General features: G+C 40.7%; 1 protein-coding gene across 8 annotated transcripts in view; it reads left to right on the forward strand.

Annotated features, from left to right (window-relative positions):
• The window catches only part of FTO (FTO alpha-ketoglutarate dependent dioxygenase), a 416,527-nt gene that overhangs the window by 129,553 nt on the left and 271,706 nt on the right, over positions 1–15,268 (forward strand). For all 8 annotated transcript variants that reach the window (XM_089318677.1, XM_070061822.2, XM_070061824.2 and 5 more), the window contains 1 exon segment: positions 13,938–14,081. In XM_089318677.1, the coding sequence (XP_089174803.1) occupies positions 13,938–14,081 (144 nt within the window).

A 15,268-nucleotide genomic window follows, 5' to 3' on the forward strand; every position in this document is an offset into this window, starting at 1 on the left:
AATGCATTAGATTAGCTTATTCTAAGAAACGCTAGGTCTCTGGCTATGTTTGTGGTTTTGGGTCTGATGGTGTACAAAGCATGTGCCTTGAAGTTTCCTGGTGAGTGCATTTCTTCCAGGTGATTTCTTCTGGGTGACAACTGATGTGTTTAGTTTTCTGGCCTCCTTATAATTCTGCCAGAACTATGGTAAGGTTGGGCATGAACAGAGACAGTTTGGTTAAAATCATGGTTGGGGTTGGAAGGACTGAAGGAGGAGGTCACAGAGAGTGGAAACTTGAGGGAATTGGACTGGTTTCCCTGTTTTTGAATAAGTTTGTTGAACAGTTGCCAAGGGAAGTTCAGTTAGCTATTCTACACATTATGGGACAAAAAGGTAAATGAAATGCTCTCCTGGTATCAGGAGGCTAGATGTTATAAGGTGTGCTCTTGTGGTTGTAACTAGGAAATGATGAAACATTAGACCTGGAAGATTCTTTTGAAATCTCCTAGTTCTAGTCTCTCATCTTGCACATGAAAACCTGGAATGGGGGAGAAGGGAAGCAGTTTGTCCAAGGTCACGTACCTATTTAGTGACAAGAGCAGGGATGTAAGTTGGAGTGTTGCTTACCAATGGAGAGGTTCACATCAGCTGTGCTGAGAGTTCATGTTCAGAAGCGATTGCCTCCTATTGAAATTCTATTCAGTTGAAGCTTAAGGTCTTTCAGGACTTTGCTGTCAGTACCTTCTCCCAGGGAAATCTTGTAGATTTATAGTGAGCCAATCATCCCTCTTTGGTTTATTTTCATGAGTAGAAGTCATTGGGAAGTAATTTGTATAGGATACGTGTAATTATATACTAAATTCATTGGCTTTCACATGCAGTTCTAGTTAATAGATATCTCCAGTAGGAAGATTGAAATGGTACAATTTTTAATCAGAAATGGCTTTGGGGAACCATATGTAAATAGGCAGAGTATTTGATTTTCCTATTCCAGCTTTGCTGGCAATTGCTTGGTACTCTTAGCTATAAGAGATGAATTTTAGCAGGGAAGGCATTAGAAATCCACTTCTTATATGGTTCAATACCTTGTTCTTTGACTGGAATACCTGCCAGAATACCACTTGGACAATAACTACTGCTACCATTTTTATTTCTTTGTTTAGAACAAAGCATTTTGCTGTGACACTGTCTTTATAGGAAAAGCAGTTCTTAAGGTGTGTGAGTGGTGCCACCTGTTAGGATTCTTGACATTATTTTCCAGATCAACTATGATGGGCCAAGAAGGCTCATAGAAGGGTGAGATGCCAGTTCGTTTTCTGTTGAGTTTGCCATAAACTAGAAAGTTGAGACTGTGCTGTGTTGGGACACCAAGATTCTGCCTTAGATCTTTGATTTACCAAAAGTTGGATCCACTTAAAAATGGAAATTTGTTACTGTAACTTTTGAATCTGTATTTTAAAATGAGTAGCTCTATGGCTATCAGAAAATTCATGGAAAATATGTATTATGTAAAACTTTGCATGCATTTCAGAATTTTTTGTATCAAAATAAACTTATCTTTTTGAAATGTTTATATATTTTTATCTTCTTGAAAGATAGCAACAGAGAGAGTGAGAGAGAGAGAGAGATAGGCATGAAGGAGACATCTTCTGTCTGCTGGTTCACTCCCCAAATGTCTCTGCGACAGCCTGGGCTGAGCCAGACAAAATCCAGGAGCACAGAACTCCATCTGGGTCTCCCATGTGGCAGGGACCCAAGCACTTGAACCATCACCCGCTAGCTTCTAGGATGCGATAGCAAGAATGTAGATCAGAAGTGGAGCAGCTGGTTCTTGAGCAGATACTCCAATATGGGATGCAGGTGTCTGAAGTGGCAGCTTAACCCTCCGCACCACATGCCTGCCCCCAAAACAAATTCCATTCTTCACAAATGTTTTGCTGTTCCTTGTACTTTTCACTCATCAATGAAACCATGAAAAACTACTTGCAGCTTGTAGGCGTGGAGCATTCATAATTAAAAAGCAAATCCTATTGTATTTAATATTGTCTTAGCTTCCCAGCATTCCTGTCTAAAGTCTCAAAGTTCATTTGACTTATATTTGTTTTGTTGTATCATGCTATTTCTTGTCAATTATTTTTGACTTATACTATCCAATAAAACTTGTTCAGCCTTATAAGCCCCACCCCCTCTTTTGCCCCCACGCAGTTATTTATTCTTTTAACAGTAAGTATCTCTATGTGTCAGGTACTGTTCTAGAACCTGAACATTTAATAATGAAAGATAAATTTTTGTCTTCATGACCTTATATTAAATAGAAACAGAAAATAAATAAATAGAATTTGTTCCAAGGGGGAAGGATAAACTTGTGTTTTTTGATTGAGTTGTCAGACAAAGCCTCACTTAGAAGGTACCATTAGAGCCAAGACTGGAAGGAGAGAATGAATGAGTCAGAAACTTGAAAGGGAGAGCAGTCCACATAGGGGGAACGTGGACTGTAAAGACCAAGAGATGGAGCATGACTGGGATGTTTCAGGAGCAGCAAGCTTGAATGGAATAGAGTGAGAGAAGGAGAAGAGTAGCAGAAGAGGCCCAGGTGTGGAGACAGAAGATTGGGACTTAGTACAAGGTTTGTAGTTGTGATGGGGCCATTGTGGAGTTTGAGTCCAAGAACAGAAACAGCGTTGGAAGCAAGAATGCTGAAAGAGGCTGTTGAAGTCTTGCAGGTTATAGATGACTGGCCAGATTAGAAGAGGCAGAGGAGGTGAGAAGTGCTTACATAGAGTGCCATATCTTTCCACCACAAAAGAGTGGCAGTGGTTTGGTGCCAGTGAGAAAGGAAGGCAGGCAGTGGCATCTCCCAGTTGTGAAGAGAAAGCTAAGCCGAGAGTAGCTGGATTTTTTTCCTCTTTCAGTAGCCTTACTCAGGTATACTAGGCATACAGTGAAGTACACAATTGAACATTTACATTATGATTTTTTTTAAAGATCTATTTATTTGAAAGTCAGAGTTACATAGAGCCAGAGGCAAAGGCAGAAAGACATCTTCCATCCACTGGTTTACTCCCCAAATGGCCACAATGGCTGGAGCTGAGCTAATCCAAAGCCAGGAGCCAGGAGTTTCTTTCAGGTTTCCCTGCACATGGATGCAGGGGCCCAAGGGCTTGGACCATCTTCTACTGCTTTCCCAGGCCATAGCAGAGAGCTGGATTAGAAATAGAGCAGCCAGGTATCAAACCAGTGCTCATAGGGGATGCCAGCACTGCAGGTGGTAGCTTTTACCTGCTACACCAGAGCTCTGGCCCCAGATTGGTAAGTTTTAACACATTGTGGAACCATCCCCACAATCAAGATAATAAACCATAACTTGAATCCAGAAGTTTCCTTGTGCCCTTTTGCAGTGCCTCGTTCCTGGCCTTAGGCAACCACTGATCTTCTTTCTGTCACTAGATTAGTTGGCATTTTCTAAAATTTGACACAAATGGATTTATACATGTGCATTTTAAAGAAGGCCTTGGCTTCTTTTACTTACTACAGTTATTTTAAGATTCATTCATATTATGTATACCAATAGTTAATTCCTTTTCTTATTGTGGTAATTTGTTTATAATCATGTCTCTGTTAATGATACTGATACATTGTTAGGTGATTTCGGTGATGTGTGAAGATGATAGAATGTACAGCTGACCCTTGAACAACAGTTTGAACTGCACAAGTCCACTTATGTGCATCTACCCTTTTTAGATCTGTAACAGTTTGAAAATACACATGACTGTGTAGCCTACAAATATGGAAATAACTGAGAAAAAGTTAGGTTTGTCATGAAGGTATAAAACACAAATAGAATAGTATTTCATCATTTACTGCCATAATATATATAAAAATGTATTATAAGAAGTTAAAATTTATCAAAAGTTATACATACAAATGTGTGGTCCTGTGGTTCTTGCATATTTTCACAGTATATAATACATATACTTTATACATATATGTTAATCAACTGTGTATGTTATTGGTAAGGCTTTGTATTATATATTATTGATAAGGTTTATATTATTGGTAAGGTAGCTAAGTTTGTTGAGAGTCAAGGCTATATGTGGATTTCTCAACAGTGGGTGTCGGAGTCCTAACCCCAGGGATATTCAAGAATCGATTGTACTTACACAAGCTAAGATGACTATAATGCCACCAGGCAATATAATTTTGGGGGGCCACTGTTGTGTATGTGGATGTGTTGACTGAAACATCATTTTATGTGGCACATGCATGTGTGAGATTTACCATTATAACCATTTTAACTGTATAATTCAGTGGCATTAAATACATTCATATTGTTTTGCCATCCATCGCAACTATCACTGCTATCCATCTCCCAAACTTTTTATCATCCCACTCTGTACTGAAACTCTGTACCCATTAAATAATGATTCCTCATTCCTTTTTGCCCCACCCCCTAATAACTATTGATCTACTTTCTGTTTTATATGTTTGATTACTCTGGATGACTTCATATAAGTGGAGTCACATACTATTTGTTCTTTTGTGTGTGGTTTATTTCACTTAGCGTGTTCTCAAGGTTCACCATGTTGTAGAATATATTAAAAATAGGACTGAATAATATTTCATTTTGTGAACGAATATACCACCATTTTATTCACCCATTCGTCCATTGATGGACATTTGTGTAGTTTCTATCTTTGGCTATTGTGAATGTTACTGTGAATATTAGTATACAAGTATCTGTTTCAAATCTTGCATTCAGTTCTGTAGAAAGTGATATCTCATTGTGGTTTTGATTTGTGTTTCCCTAATTATTAATATTAAGCATTTTTTCATGTTCTTGTGCTTTTAAATCTTCTTTGTAGAAATGTCCAAGTCTTTTGCCCATTTCAATTGGGTAGTTTTTTAGTTGTTGAGTTTTAAAGAATTATTTTATTTATTTGAAAGACAGAGTTACAGAGAGAGGTAGAGTCAGAGAGAGAGAGAGAGAGATCTTCCATTCCATTCACTCCCCAAATGACCGCAATGGCTGGAGCTGCACCGATCCGAAGCGAGGAGCCAGGAGCTTCTTCCGGGTCTCCCATGTGAGTGCAGGGCCTAAGGACTTGGGCCATCTTCCACTGCTTTCCCAGGCCATTAGCAGAGAGCTGGATCAGCAGAGGAGCAGCCAGGACTAGAACCGGCACCCATATGGGATGCCATCGCTGCAGGCTGGGGCTTTAACCCACTGCGCCATAGTGCTGGCCCCAAGGCATCATTTGTTTTGATGTGCATTAGCTGTGAGGTCTTCAGCAAATGACTTCAATTCTTTGTGACTTTTTAAAATTAATTTATTTGTTAGAGAAAGATATCTTCTACTCACTGGTCAGTCTCTAAGTATTCTTGGCCAAGGCTGAAACCAGAATTCAGGAGGTCAGTTCTGGGCTTCTAAGTGGGTGGTGTGAGCTCAAGTACTTGACCCATTATTTGCTGACACCTCGGTGGGCATTGCTGAGATGCTGGAGTTGGGAACAAAGCTAGGCTGCAAACTCAGGCTGGTGTGGGATGAAGGCTCCCAAGTCGGGTTTTGTCCATTATGTCAAATGCCTGCACCATTTTTTCTCATCTGTAAGATAGTAATAAGAATGATTTCTACCATAGGACTATGAGGGTTAAACACATATGAGGTGATAAGAATATAACAACAGTATTTAAAACATAGTAAGCATTTCGATACATAGTTTTAGTTATTAAAATTACACATTTATGTAATTTTTAAGAAGTGAAATGTTTCTATTTATGTGTTAAAAGAAAATAACAGTTGTCTATGCCTTTTTTACTCATTTTTCATTTTGGTAGAGGCAATAATTCTATTCCTTTCTTTTAGGTAATGCTTTTGGTAACTAAGAATAAGCATACACAGTTTTGACATTATCTTTTTGCTTCTTGATTTGGAAGGCAAAGATTTACTTTTTTTTTCTCTATCTATATCGCTTACTCTTCTGATTCCTTTGTATTCCCATTATGAATGTGTTGTAATTTTGTTTTTATTAGCATTCAGCCTTCATAGTTATCATGTGTGTGTATTACTCTTTGAGCTGGAAATAAAACTGGGGTCATTTTTCTCTAATTTTCATTTTTTCCTGAGTTAATAGTGGTCTTTCTGTTGACAAAATTGTCTGTGAATTGCAGCCACTTAAGTCCCATCCTCCCCACCAGTTGTCTCCTCTCAGGAACTTCAGAACCATTTCATCTTCTTGGAGAAATGTCTTCCAGAGTCTCCTCACCTGTTCCAATTTGAACTGGTTGCCTTCTGTGCCTGGATGTTGTCTTTTCATTGTAATGCAGTGAGTTCTTCACCCCTCTGTTTTGTTAGCTCTTCCATTTCTTACATTCCTTGTCACTTTATTTCCTGATTTGACTCTTATTTTAGTGGAGCTTGACCTCAGATGATTTTTTTTTTCAGATTTATTTATTTGAAAGAGAGAGAGAGACAGAGAGAGATCTTCCATCTGCTGGTTCATTCCCCAAGTGGTCACCAAGGCTGGGGCTGGACCAAGCCAAAGCCAGGGGCAGAGAGAGAGAGAATGAGAATATATGACTTCCATCTGCTGGTTCACTCCCCAAGTGACCATAAAGGCTAGCACTGAATCAAGCTAAAACCAGGAGCCAGGAACTTCATCTTGGTCTCCCATGTAGGTAGCAGGAACCTAATTACTTGGGCCATCCTTTCCCAGCTGCATTAGCAGGGAGCTTAGCTGGGTTAGAAGCAGGGCTTCTAGGATTCAAGCTGTCACTGTGATATGGCCTGCCCGCATGCCAAGCCATGGCTTAACTCCCTGTGCCCTCAGATGGTTGCTTGAGAAAGAGCACTCAGGAGTTAATTTTCTGAGATCTTGAATGGCTTAAATTACTCTTTTTTTTTTTTTTTTGACATATGTAGAGACCTTGGTGGTTGGTATCTTGGTAGCAAATGAATTTTCTTCAGGATTTTGAGGGCATTTTACTGCTGCCTTTTGTTTTCCAGGGTTTGTGTTGAAAGTTCTGATTTTGTTTTTCTTTATCCCCTGTGTACCTTTCTTTGGCTGAATCTTTTTCTCATATTTTGTAATTTCATGGTGATATTTTTCACCCATTATAGTTGCATTTTGTAGGCCTTTCAATCTGAGTCACATGCCTTTCAATTGTTGGGCATTTTCTTGAATTTGTTAATTATTTCTTCACCTCCAATTTTCTCTTTTCTGTGGAATCCATAAAATTTGGTAGCTAAATGTCCTGGAATCATCTAATTAGTTTTCTTTACTTTTGACCATTTTTTGAATTTTAAAAATCTAATCTCTAGACTGCCTTAGCTGTATCTTTTCAACCTGTCCATTGAGTTTTCTTAAAAGTGATTGAAATATGTAACATGTATTATAAACATGCAGCTTGATGAATTGCCCCTAAGGGAACATTACTGTGCACCCAGCATCCAGGTCAAGAAAGGAAACCACCAGCGTCCCAGACGTGTCTGCTTTCCTCTCAACAGGAAGCACACTACTGATTTCTAAGGCTATAGATTGCTTCTACATGTCTTGGATTAGGTTTGTAAGCTCCTTTAGGGCATGATTTGTGTCTTGATCCTATTTTTGTATCTGCATATAATTCAAAATGAGTGTTTGTTGCTCCAAATTGATGTTTGTTGTTCCTTAAGTGTACTTTTGCAACTGCGGTCTCTCTTCAGTATTGGATTTTATTATTATTATGGTTATTATTATTATTATTTTGGATAGCAGACAGCAGCCCTAAATAGACTTGTAATGTCAAAGGGTCAAGAATTGTCTCATGTAAGTAAGACCGGGAGTCTCATTGGCTTCAAGTACACCTCTTTCAATCATAATGATGTGATCAGTTTTCAATGTCTTCACCTTCATCTTGTGATTGTTCTTCAAGCAAGGCTCCCAACTGACTGCTCCTAGCTTTCATGGCCATCCTCCCACTTTGCTTTCCTGTTTTTTTTTTTTTTTTTTTTTTTTTTTTTTTAATCAACAATGGAAGGAGAGAAACTAGATCTTGGATGTGTGCTTTGGACCCTGGATAAGGCTTTATCTGTTCAGGCAGATGAACAAATCATTATCCTTTTTTGATGAATGCAGTTCTGTTCTGGTCTTCCCTGTTATTTACAGCGCACTGTTTTCCTGTAAGTCTCCGTGACCCCCTGCATCGCTCTCTGCAGCCCCCGTTGTTGCAGTCTGGTGGGGGATGTGTGTTGGAGGAGTCTCTCTGCCTCCTCTCCTCATTTCGTATTTCACTTCAGGTAATGCAGTGATTTTGAAGCTTTTGCCAAGGGCCCCCAGAGCAATTTTTCTCTCCTTTTCTCACTTTCAATTTTTTTCCCCCAAGTCTATAGAATGTGATGTAATGAGGTTCTCCTATGTATGTGAATATTTTTATCTTAAACGTGTTTTCCCCCCAGATGCTTAATCTGAAAGCTGACAGAGCCAGACATCATATTGAAGGGCTTGAGATTTTCCGTAAAGAGTTTTCAATATTTTGCTTGAAATCCCAGAAAACTTATAATTAATTTTAGAATTTGTCAGGAGACCACATCTGTCTCCGAGAGCAGCTTCTTGTTCGAGATTCTGAGCTGGGATTCACTAGGTTTTTCTCCTCTCCACACTTACTGCAAGTCCTCTACTCCTTTAGACCCCTCGGTGCTCAGCGTCTGAGAAGGGGTACACTCGGTGAGGCCAGCAGTTCCCACGTGTAGATCCAAGGCAGGGAAGCCTCTCCATGGCCCCCCCTTTCTTTCCTGGGGGTGTGCCCCTTCCTTCGTGTTTCCTAAATGCTTTCTGGGTAATGCAGTGATCTTTTGCCAGGACGTCGGTCACCTGTCAGGAAAAGCATTGTGACAATGCACTTGAAGGTTGTCCCCTCCCGAGGGATCATTCTGCAAAGCACCACTGACCTGCGAGCAAGTGTTCCGTGCCTGGTGTTGCCTATTTGGGATACGATAGATTTCGTTCCATGGTTCACCGCCTGTCCGGGACCTGGTCTCTGCCCATCTGTCCGGCCTCTTCTCATTCATTGAACACTTATGCAACCTAGAACTGATTGTGTTCTTACACATACCCCATGCCATGTTCCTCCAATTTCACACTTTTCCTTCACTGCCCGTCTCTCTCCTGTTTTTTTTTTTTTTTTTTGACAGGCAGAGCGGACAGTGAGAGAGAGAGACAGAGAGAAAGGTCTTCCTTTGCCGTTGGTTCACCCTCCAATGGCCGCCGCGGCACTGCGCTGATCCAAAGCCAGGAGCCAGGTGCTTCTCCTGATCTCCCATGGGGTGCAGGGCCCAAGCACTTGGGCCATCCTCCACTGCACTCCCTGGCCATAGCAGAGAGCTGGCCTGGAAGAGGGGCAGCCTGGACAGAATCCGGTGCCCCGACCGGGACTAGAACCCGGTGTGCCGGCCCCGCAAGGTGGAGAATTAGCCTAGTGAGCCGCGGTGCCGGCCCCTCCTTCCTGTTTTAAAAATGGATTCCTCATTCCGGACGCTGGAATATCACAGATCAGCATGGGCAGATAAGGCATCAGTAGTAACAGCTGAGCGTCTTCAGTGTTTGCATTTCTCTTGCCTTGAGCTTGTGACATGGATAGAAGAGGCTTGCTACTGAAGCCCCTCTACATGTGAGGTTAAGAGAACAGAGAGGGCTGGCGCCGCGGCTCACTAGGCTAATCCTCCGCCTTGCGGCGCCGGCACACCGGATTCTAGTCCCAGTCGGGGCGCCAGATTCTGTCCCGGTTGCCCCTCTTCCAGGCCAGCTCTCTGCTGTGGCCAGGGAGTGCAGTGGAGGATGGCCCAAGTGCTTGGGCCCTGCACCTCATGGGAGACCAGGATAAGTAGGATAAGTACTTGGCTCCTGCCATCGGATCAGCGCAGTGTGCCGGCCGCGGTGGCCATTGGAGGGTGAACCAATGGCAAAGGAAGACCTTTCTCTCTCTCACTGTCCACTCTGCCTGTCAAAAAAAAAAAAACAACAACAACAACAACAAAAAAAAACAGAGAGGGTAATTGTAAGGTCAGGGTTTTATATATCTTAGCACTTGGCTAAAGGAATAGAAACTAGAGGATAACAGCAGGGCTTTTTTTTTTTTTAATGAATACGTACTTATATGAGAGGGAAATTATTGACAATTTTATATATATTATTAAGTATGGTATAAAAGCTTTTGTGATGCATTTATTTGATTTGTGCTGTAATTGGAGGCTTCTGCCTTTGTTTCCTTATAACAATGATTGCATACAGCTTTAAAAATATAAACAGAATATTCGATGTCACTTATAATTTGTTAATTAAATAAAAGTACTTTTTCTCAAAGCTAATTATCATAAAAACATTACTTTTTAAAGAAGTTTTGTACATATAAATGTGTCTCCCAAACTTTAGTAGTCTTTGCATTTTGCCACATGTTTTAGTTTAAGTTTGATTACTGGGAGCTGAGAATGCACCACAGAGAGACACTTAGATCCTCCCAGTTTTACCGAGGCTTAAAGGCAGGTAAGGAACCTATTGCTTCTGCTTGCCATTGAAAGAACATGGGGCAATAGTAATCAGTTGCATTAGCCATAGATAATAACAAGCTTACGTCATTGAGAACATGAGCAGCACTGTATTTAAACAATAAAACATTTATCAGATGTAAACTTCCCTCCTCCCTTCTTTGCCCAAGATGAGGAAAACAAACATAATTTTAATGAGCACCTCTCAAAGGTGCTGGATTTATGGCAGTCCAGGAAACCCTGACTGCAGTTGCTGTCCGTGATTGGTGATTGTCGTTCAGAACTTCATTGGTGCCAGACTGAAAACAGCACCAGGATCCAAGTTAGAGGGGAAAGTAGTCCACCAGCCTATTAGCCTATAAAAATTGCCACACATTGGGCTGCCCATACTCAGTGGCATCAAGAGCATCTAAAAACCCTTGTCTCTGGAATTTTAACCCCCTTCCCCTTTTTCATGTGTTATTTGCTACATCTATGGTAATTAGGGCCCCCTGGAGGATCACAAATAGAAATTAGGTAATTAGGTCTCTTTGGAGGATCACAAATAGAAACATAGGATTTCTCCTTATCAGTGGTCTTTTGCTAGATTGATTGGATTATCAACTAATTTAGCCTTACTTTATTATGTTGTATACTATTGTTAGTCATGTTATTAAGTATTACTGACATTACGTCATTATTATTTTATCCATCCCCAGCTTCTTCGCTAATATGTGCAGTAGACATCTCTGACAGATCACAAATATCAAGTCTCTAGAGCAGGGGCTTAGCATGATAATTAATAGTTTTGGCTGTGTGGGTCTTCCACTCTGCATTCTCACCTGCTTAACTTTGCTGTTCTGTGTAAAAGCAGCCATGGACAATATGTAAATGAATGGGTGTGACTGTGTTCTGGTTAAACTTTATTTACAAAAGCAGGTCATGGGTCTGATTTGCCTGTGGGCTGTATGACCCAGCTCTAGAGCAAGGTTCACAGCCTTTGCTGCAGGATCTGGGCCTGTACCCCTAACTAACGAGTGAGATGAAGTGGCTGCCTGGGACTCTGATGAGCAGACACAATGATCTTTATCCCAGAGGGGCAGGTGCTTCAGCTGTGGACACCTGTGACTGCTTAGGAATAACTGCGAATTTGGATTTTTGTGCTGAGTGCTTTTTATCAGTTGGCAACTGGTTGAGATTTGTTAAGGAAATATAGTGCAGGTCAAGCTACACACCTTTGAGATTTCTTTCCTAGTCCACAAACCCTAGCAAATTCTGGTATTTGTAACTGTGTTCATGTAAGTAAGAGCTATCCACAGAATGCCGTCAGAATAGATAGCAACTGTCTGGCGCTGGTGCTGCCACTAACCTTTCGTGTGCCCAGGACAGACACTGGTCATTGATCACACCCTTCTTACCGAGCCTGGCAAAAGTTCCAGAATTATTCTCCACCAGGGCTTAAAACACCCGCAGGCAACAAATCAGTCATGACTGGTTGGATTTGACATATATTTCTTTTTTTCTTCCTAATCACCATTTTCTTTTCCTGCCATCTAGCATAGCAGGGACTGTGAAGGGTGTCAAGTGACAGCACGTTTTGTTTCAGCAAGCCATTTAGTACCGGTGTTCATTGATGCCTTCTACGTTCTAGTCACTAGGGCTCTGAAAGTGGATGAAATGGAAAAAATGGACCCTGTCCTTGAAGACCAGACCCTCATGGGGCAGCTTCAAGCCTGACGGGATTCAAATTTAAAATATGCTCTTACTAGTAACTAGAGATGAACATTCACAGTCCCACAAAGAGAAAAGCTCCACACGGGGATAGCTCTTTTATTGCATCATCATTAAATCTTAAGTGCCTAGCACAGTGCCTGATAAATAGTAAGCCCTCAATAAATATTTCTGAAGTGAATTTTTAAAAGTTTTTATGGGGCCAGTGCTGAGCTCTCCCTTGTCCACTAGTTTGCTTTCCAAAAGCCTGCGATAGCTGGGGCTGGGCAAGGCTGAAGCTGGGAGCTGAGGTCTCACATGGGTGTTGGGAATCCAGTTACTTGAGCCATCACTGCTGCCTCCCAGAGTCTACAGTAGCAGAAAGCTGGAGTCAGTAGCCAGAGACAGGAATTGAACCAGGCACTCTGATGTAGGACATAGGTGTTTTAATTGCTAGGCAAAAACCTGCTCCCTTTGTCTAGTTCTTAACTTTGGGAATGTTTCTAAATTTTCCTATTAAAATATAATGCTGGTTTTGAGGTTGAAACAGATCTTTTATCGTATTGAAGAAATAGACATTCCTATTTTATTCAGGTTTTTCTTTGATAATAAAAGAATGTTTTGTTTAATAAAGTATTTTTTTGTCACCGGAGTGATGACTCACAATTTTTTTTGTTTTGATCTGTGAATATCATGAATTTTAAGTATAAGTTTTTGAATATTGAACCATACTTGTATTCCTGGGATAAGATTTATTTGGTCACAGAATATTATTTTGCTAGATTTTGATTCTTTTTTCCATATTTAAGAAGTTTGCATTGATTTTCAGATGTGACTGTGTTACATATGTATATGTTTTCTTTTTGAGTTTTGATACTTGCTGTATTTTCATGGGAAGAATTTGGAAACTTCTTTTTCAGGGTTCTAAATCAACTAAAAATGCATTGAAATTCCCATTCCTTAATTTTTTTTTTTTTTGACAGGCAGAATTATACAGTGAGAGAGAGAGAGACAGAGAGAAAGGTCTTCCTTTTTCCATTGGTTCAGCCCCCGAATTGGCTGCTATGGCTGGCGCGCTGCGGCCAGCGCGCTGCACCAATCCTAAGCCAGTAGCCAGGTGCTTCCTCCTGGTCTCCCACGCGGGTGCAGAGCCCAAAGACCTGGGCCATCCTCCACTTCACTCCCGGGCCACAGCAGAGAGCTGGACTGGAAGAGGAGCAACCAGGACAGAATCTGGCGCCCTGACCAGGACTAGAACCCGGGGTGCTGGTACCACAGGCGGAGGATTAGCCTAGTGAGCTGCGGTGCCGGCATCCTTGTTTAGCACAGTTCTCCTGTGAAACTTTCTGGGCCTATGTTTTCCTGAGGGAGAATTCTTTGATAATTTCTTCAATGCCTTCCATTTTTTTTTGAAAGCTGTTCTACCACTTTGTGGTTCAATTTTGATAATATCTTCCTAAAAACTATGCATTTCATTCAGATTTCCTAAGTATTTGCTTGGATGGAATTGAACAAAATCATATTCTTTTGTCTTCCTCTGTGTCAGTGGTTATTTCTTTATCAATTTTACTGAAGGTTCCTTGATGAAAAAATAAATGACACCCTAAAAATATACTAGAAAAGAAAATGACAAAAAGGAGATACTTCACTAAATTTATGTCTTTTATTAAAATATCCGTTATTTCTAATATACCTGTTGTAACATACACAAGTTTAAATATTTCCTTTCTGATCACTTCTCTTCTGACAGGTCCTGATGATGAAAGTGATGATGATTCTAATCTCGAAGGCAGAGATCCTGACATTTGGCATGTTGGCTTCAAGATCTCGTGGGACATAGAGACGCCTGGCTTAGCCATACCCCTTCACCAAGGAGACTGCTACTTTATGCTTGGTAATCTTGGCAGAATCAAAATTACATTGATGTTCCCCTGTCTCCGTTGAGGTTATTGGGTGGGTGCATGTTTTAAACAAGTCTTTTGAAAGAAACTTTTTGAGACTTTCATATTAATCATGCAACTTCTTTAAGAACATTTCTTGTCTTTGTTTGAAGAGACTGCTAAGTTTTTAAAAGCTGCTTTCTTTTTAAGTGTTTATGGTTCCAAATGCGCTAAACCGTTTTCTGGATTTTTAATCAGAGCTACTAAATCATCCAAATCAACTTATCTGTGCGACTTCTTTAAATGCTCCCTGGCTACAGAGGCTTTGAGGAATGCGAACATTCTGTCTGGTTTTGAATTTAACTTCTTCTGAGGAACAGCTGGCATGACAAGGCAGCCCTTTTCTCCACTTGGGAGTTTTTAGTTCTTTGGGAAGAATACTTGTACTGTGGTCAGGCTAAACAAAGCTGTGCAGCTGGTGTGGCTACGTTTTGTTGCTTCTTTCATTTTTTTTTTTTTTTGTACTTATTTTCTGATGGACCATATGCAAATAGTATCCTGTTTTACTCAAAGAGCTTCTCAGGGTGTATTCTCTTAATGACTGTAGCTCCTGATGATTCAGTTTATCCCACTTCTGGCTTCCTGGAGAAATCTGCTCATAAGTTGTTTTTGGAGCCAGGAGGAATTGGGGTTTAGGCTCCATTTTTATGATAAGAATCTATTCCCAGGTAATTGGGTGTTTGTAGCAAATCCACTGTGTCCCAGGTGCTATATGATGTTCTAGGGGAGGGGTTAGAGGTGAATGGCTCTGGAGCTTTGTCTTTCAGAAAGTCCAAGGACATAGTAACTCTTTAAATCATTATTTCATTAAGTGTTCTCTCAATTTCCATTTATCGTATATCAGCTTGAAGGTTCTTGCCACATCCACCTGCTCTCTGCACTGTTATTTGTCTACTGTTTCTCTAAACTTGCTATTTTTTCTTTCACTGAACTTAATTCACTTAAAATTTTTTTAATTAATTAATTATTTGAAGGGGAGAGTTTCAGAGTGAGAATGAGAGTGTTAGGGAGAGAGAGAGAGAGCGCACGCGAGAGAGCAAGCTTCCATCTGCTGGTTCACTCCCCAAATGGCTGCAAAGGCCAGAACTGGGCCAGGCTGAGCCAGAAGCCGGGAAGTCCATCCAGGTCTCCCACATGAATC

The sequence above is a fragment of the Oryctolagus cuniculus genome, chromosome 18, assembly GCF_051225735.1.
Source record: "Oryctolagus cuniculus isolate XC-2025 breed Fujian yellow rabbit chromosome 18, ASM5122573v1, whole genome shotgun sequence".
Classification (NCBI taxonomy): domain Eukaryota; kingdom Metazoa; phylum Chordata; class Mammalia; order Lagomorpha; family Leporidae; genus Oryctolagus; species Oryctolagus cuniculus.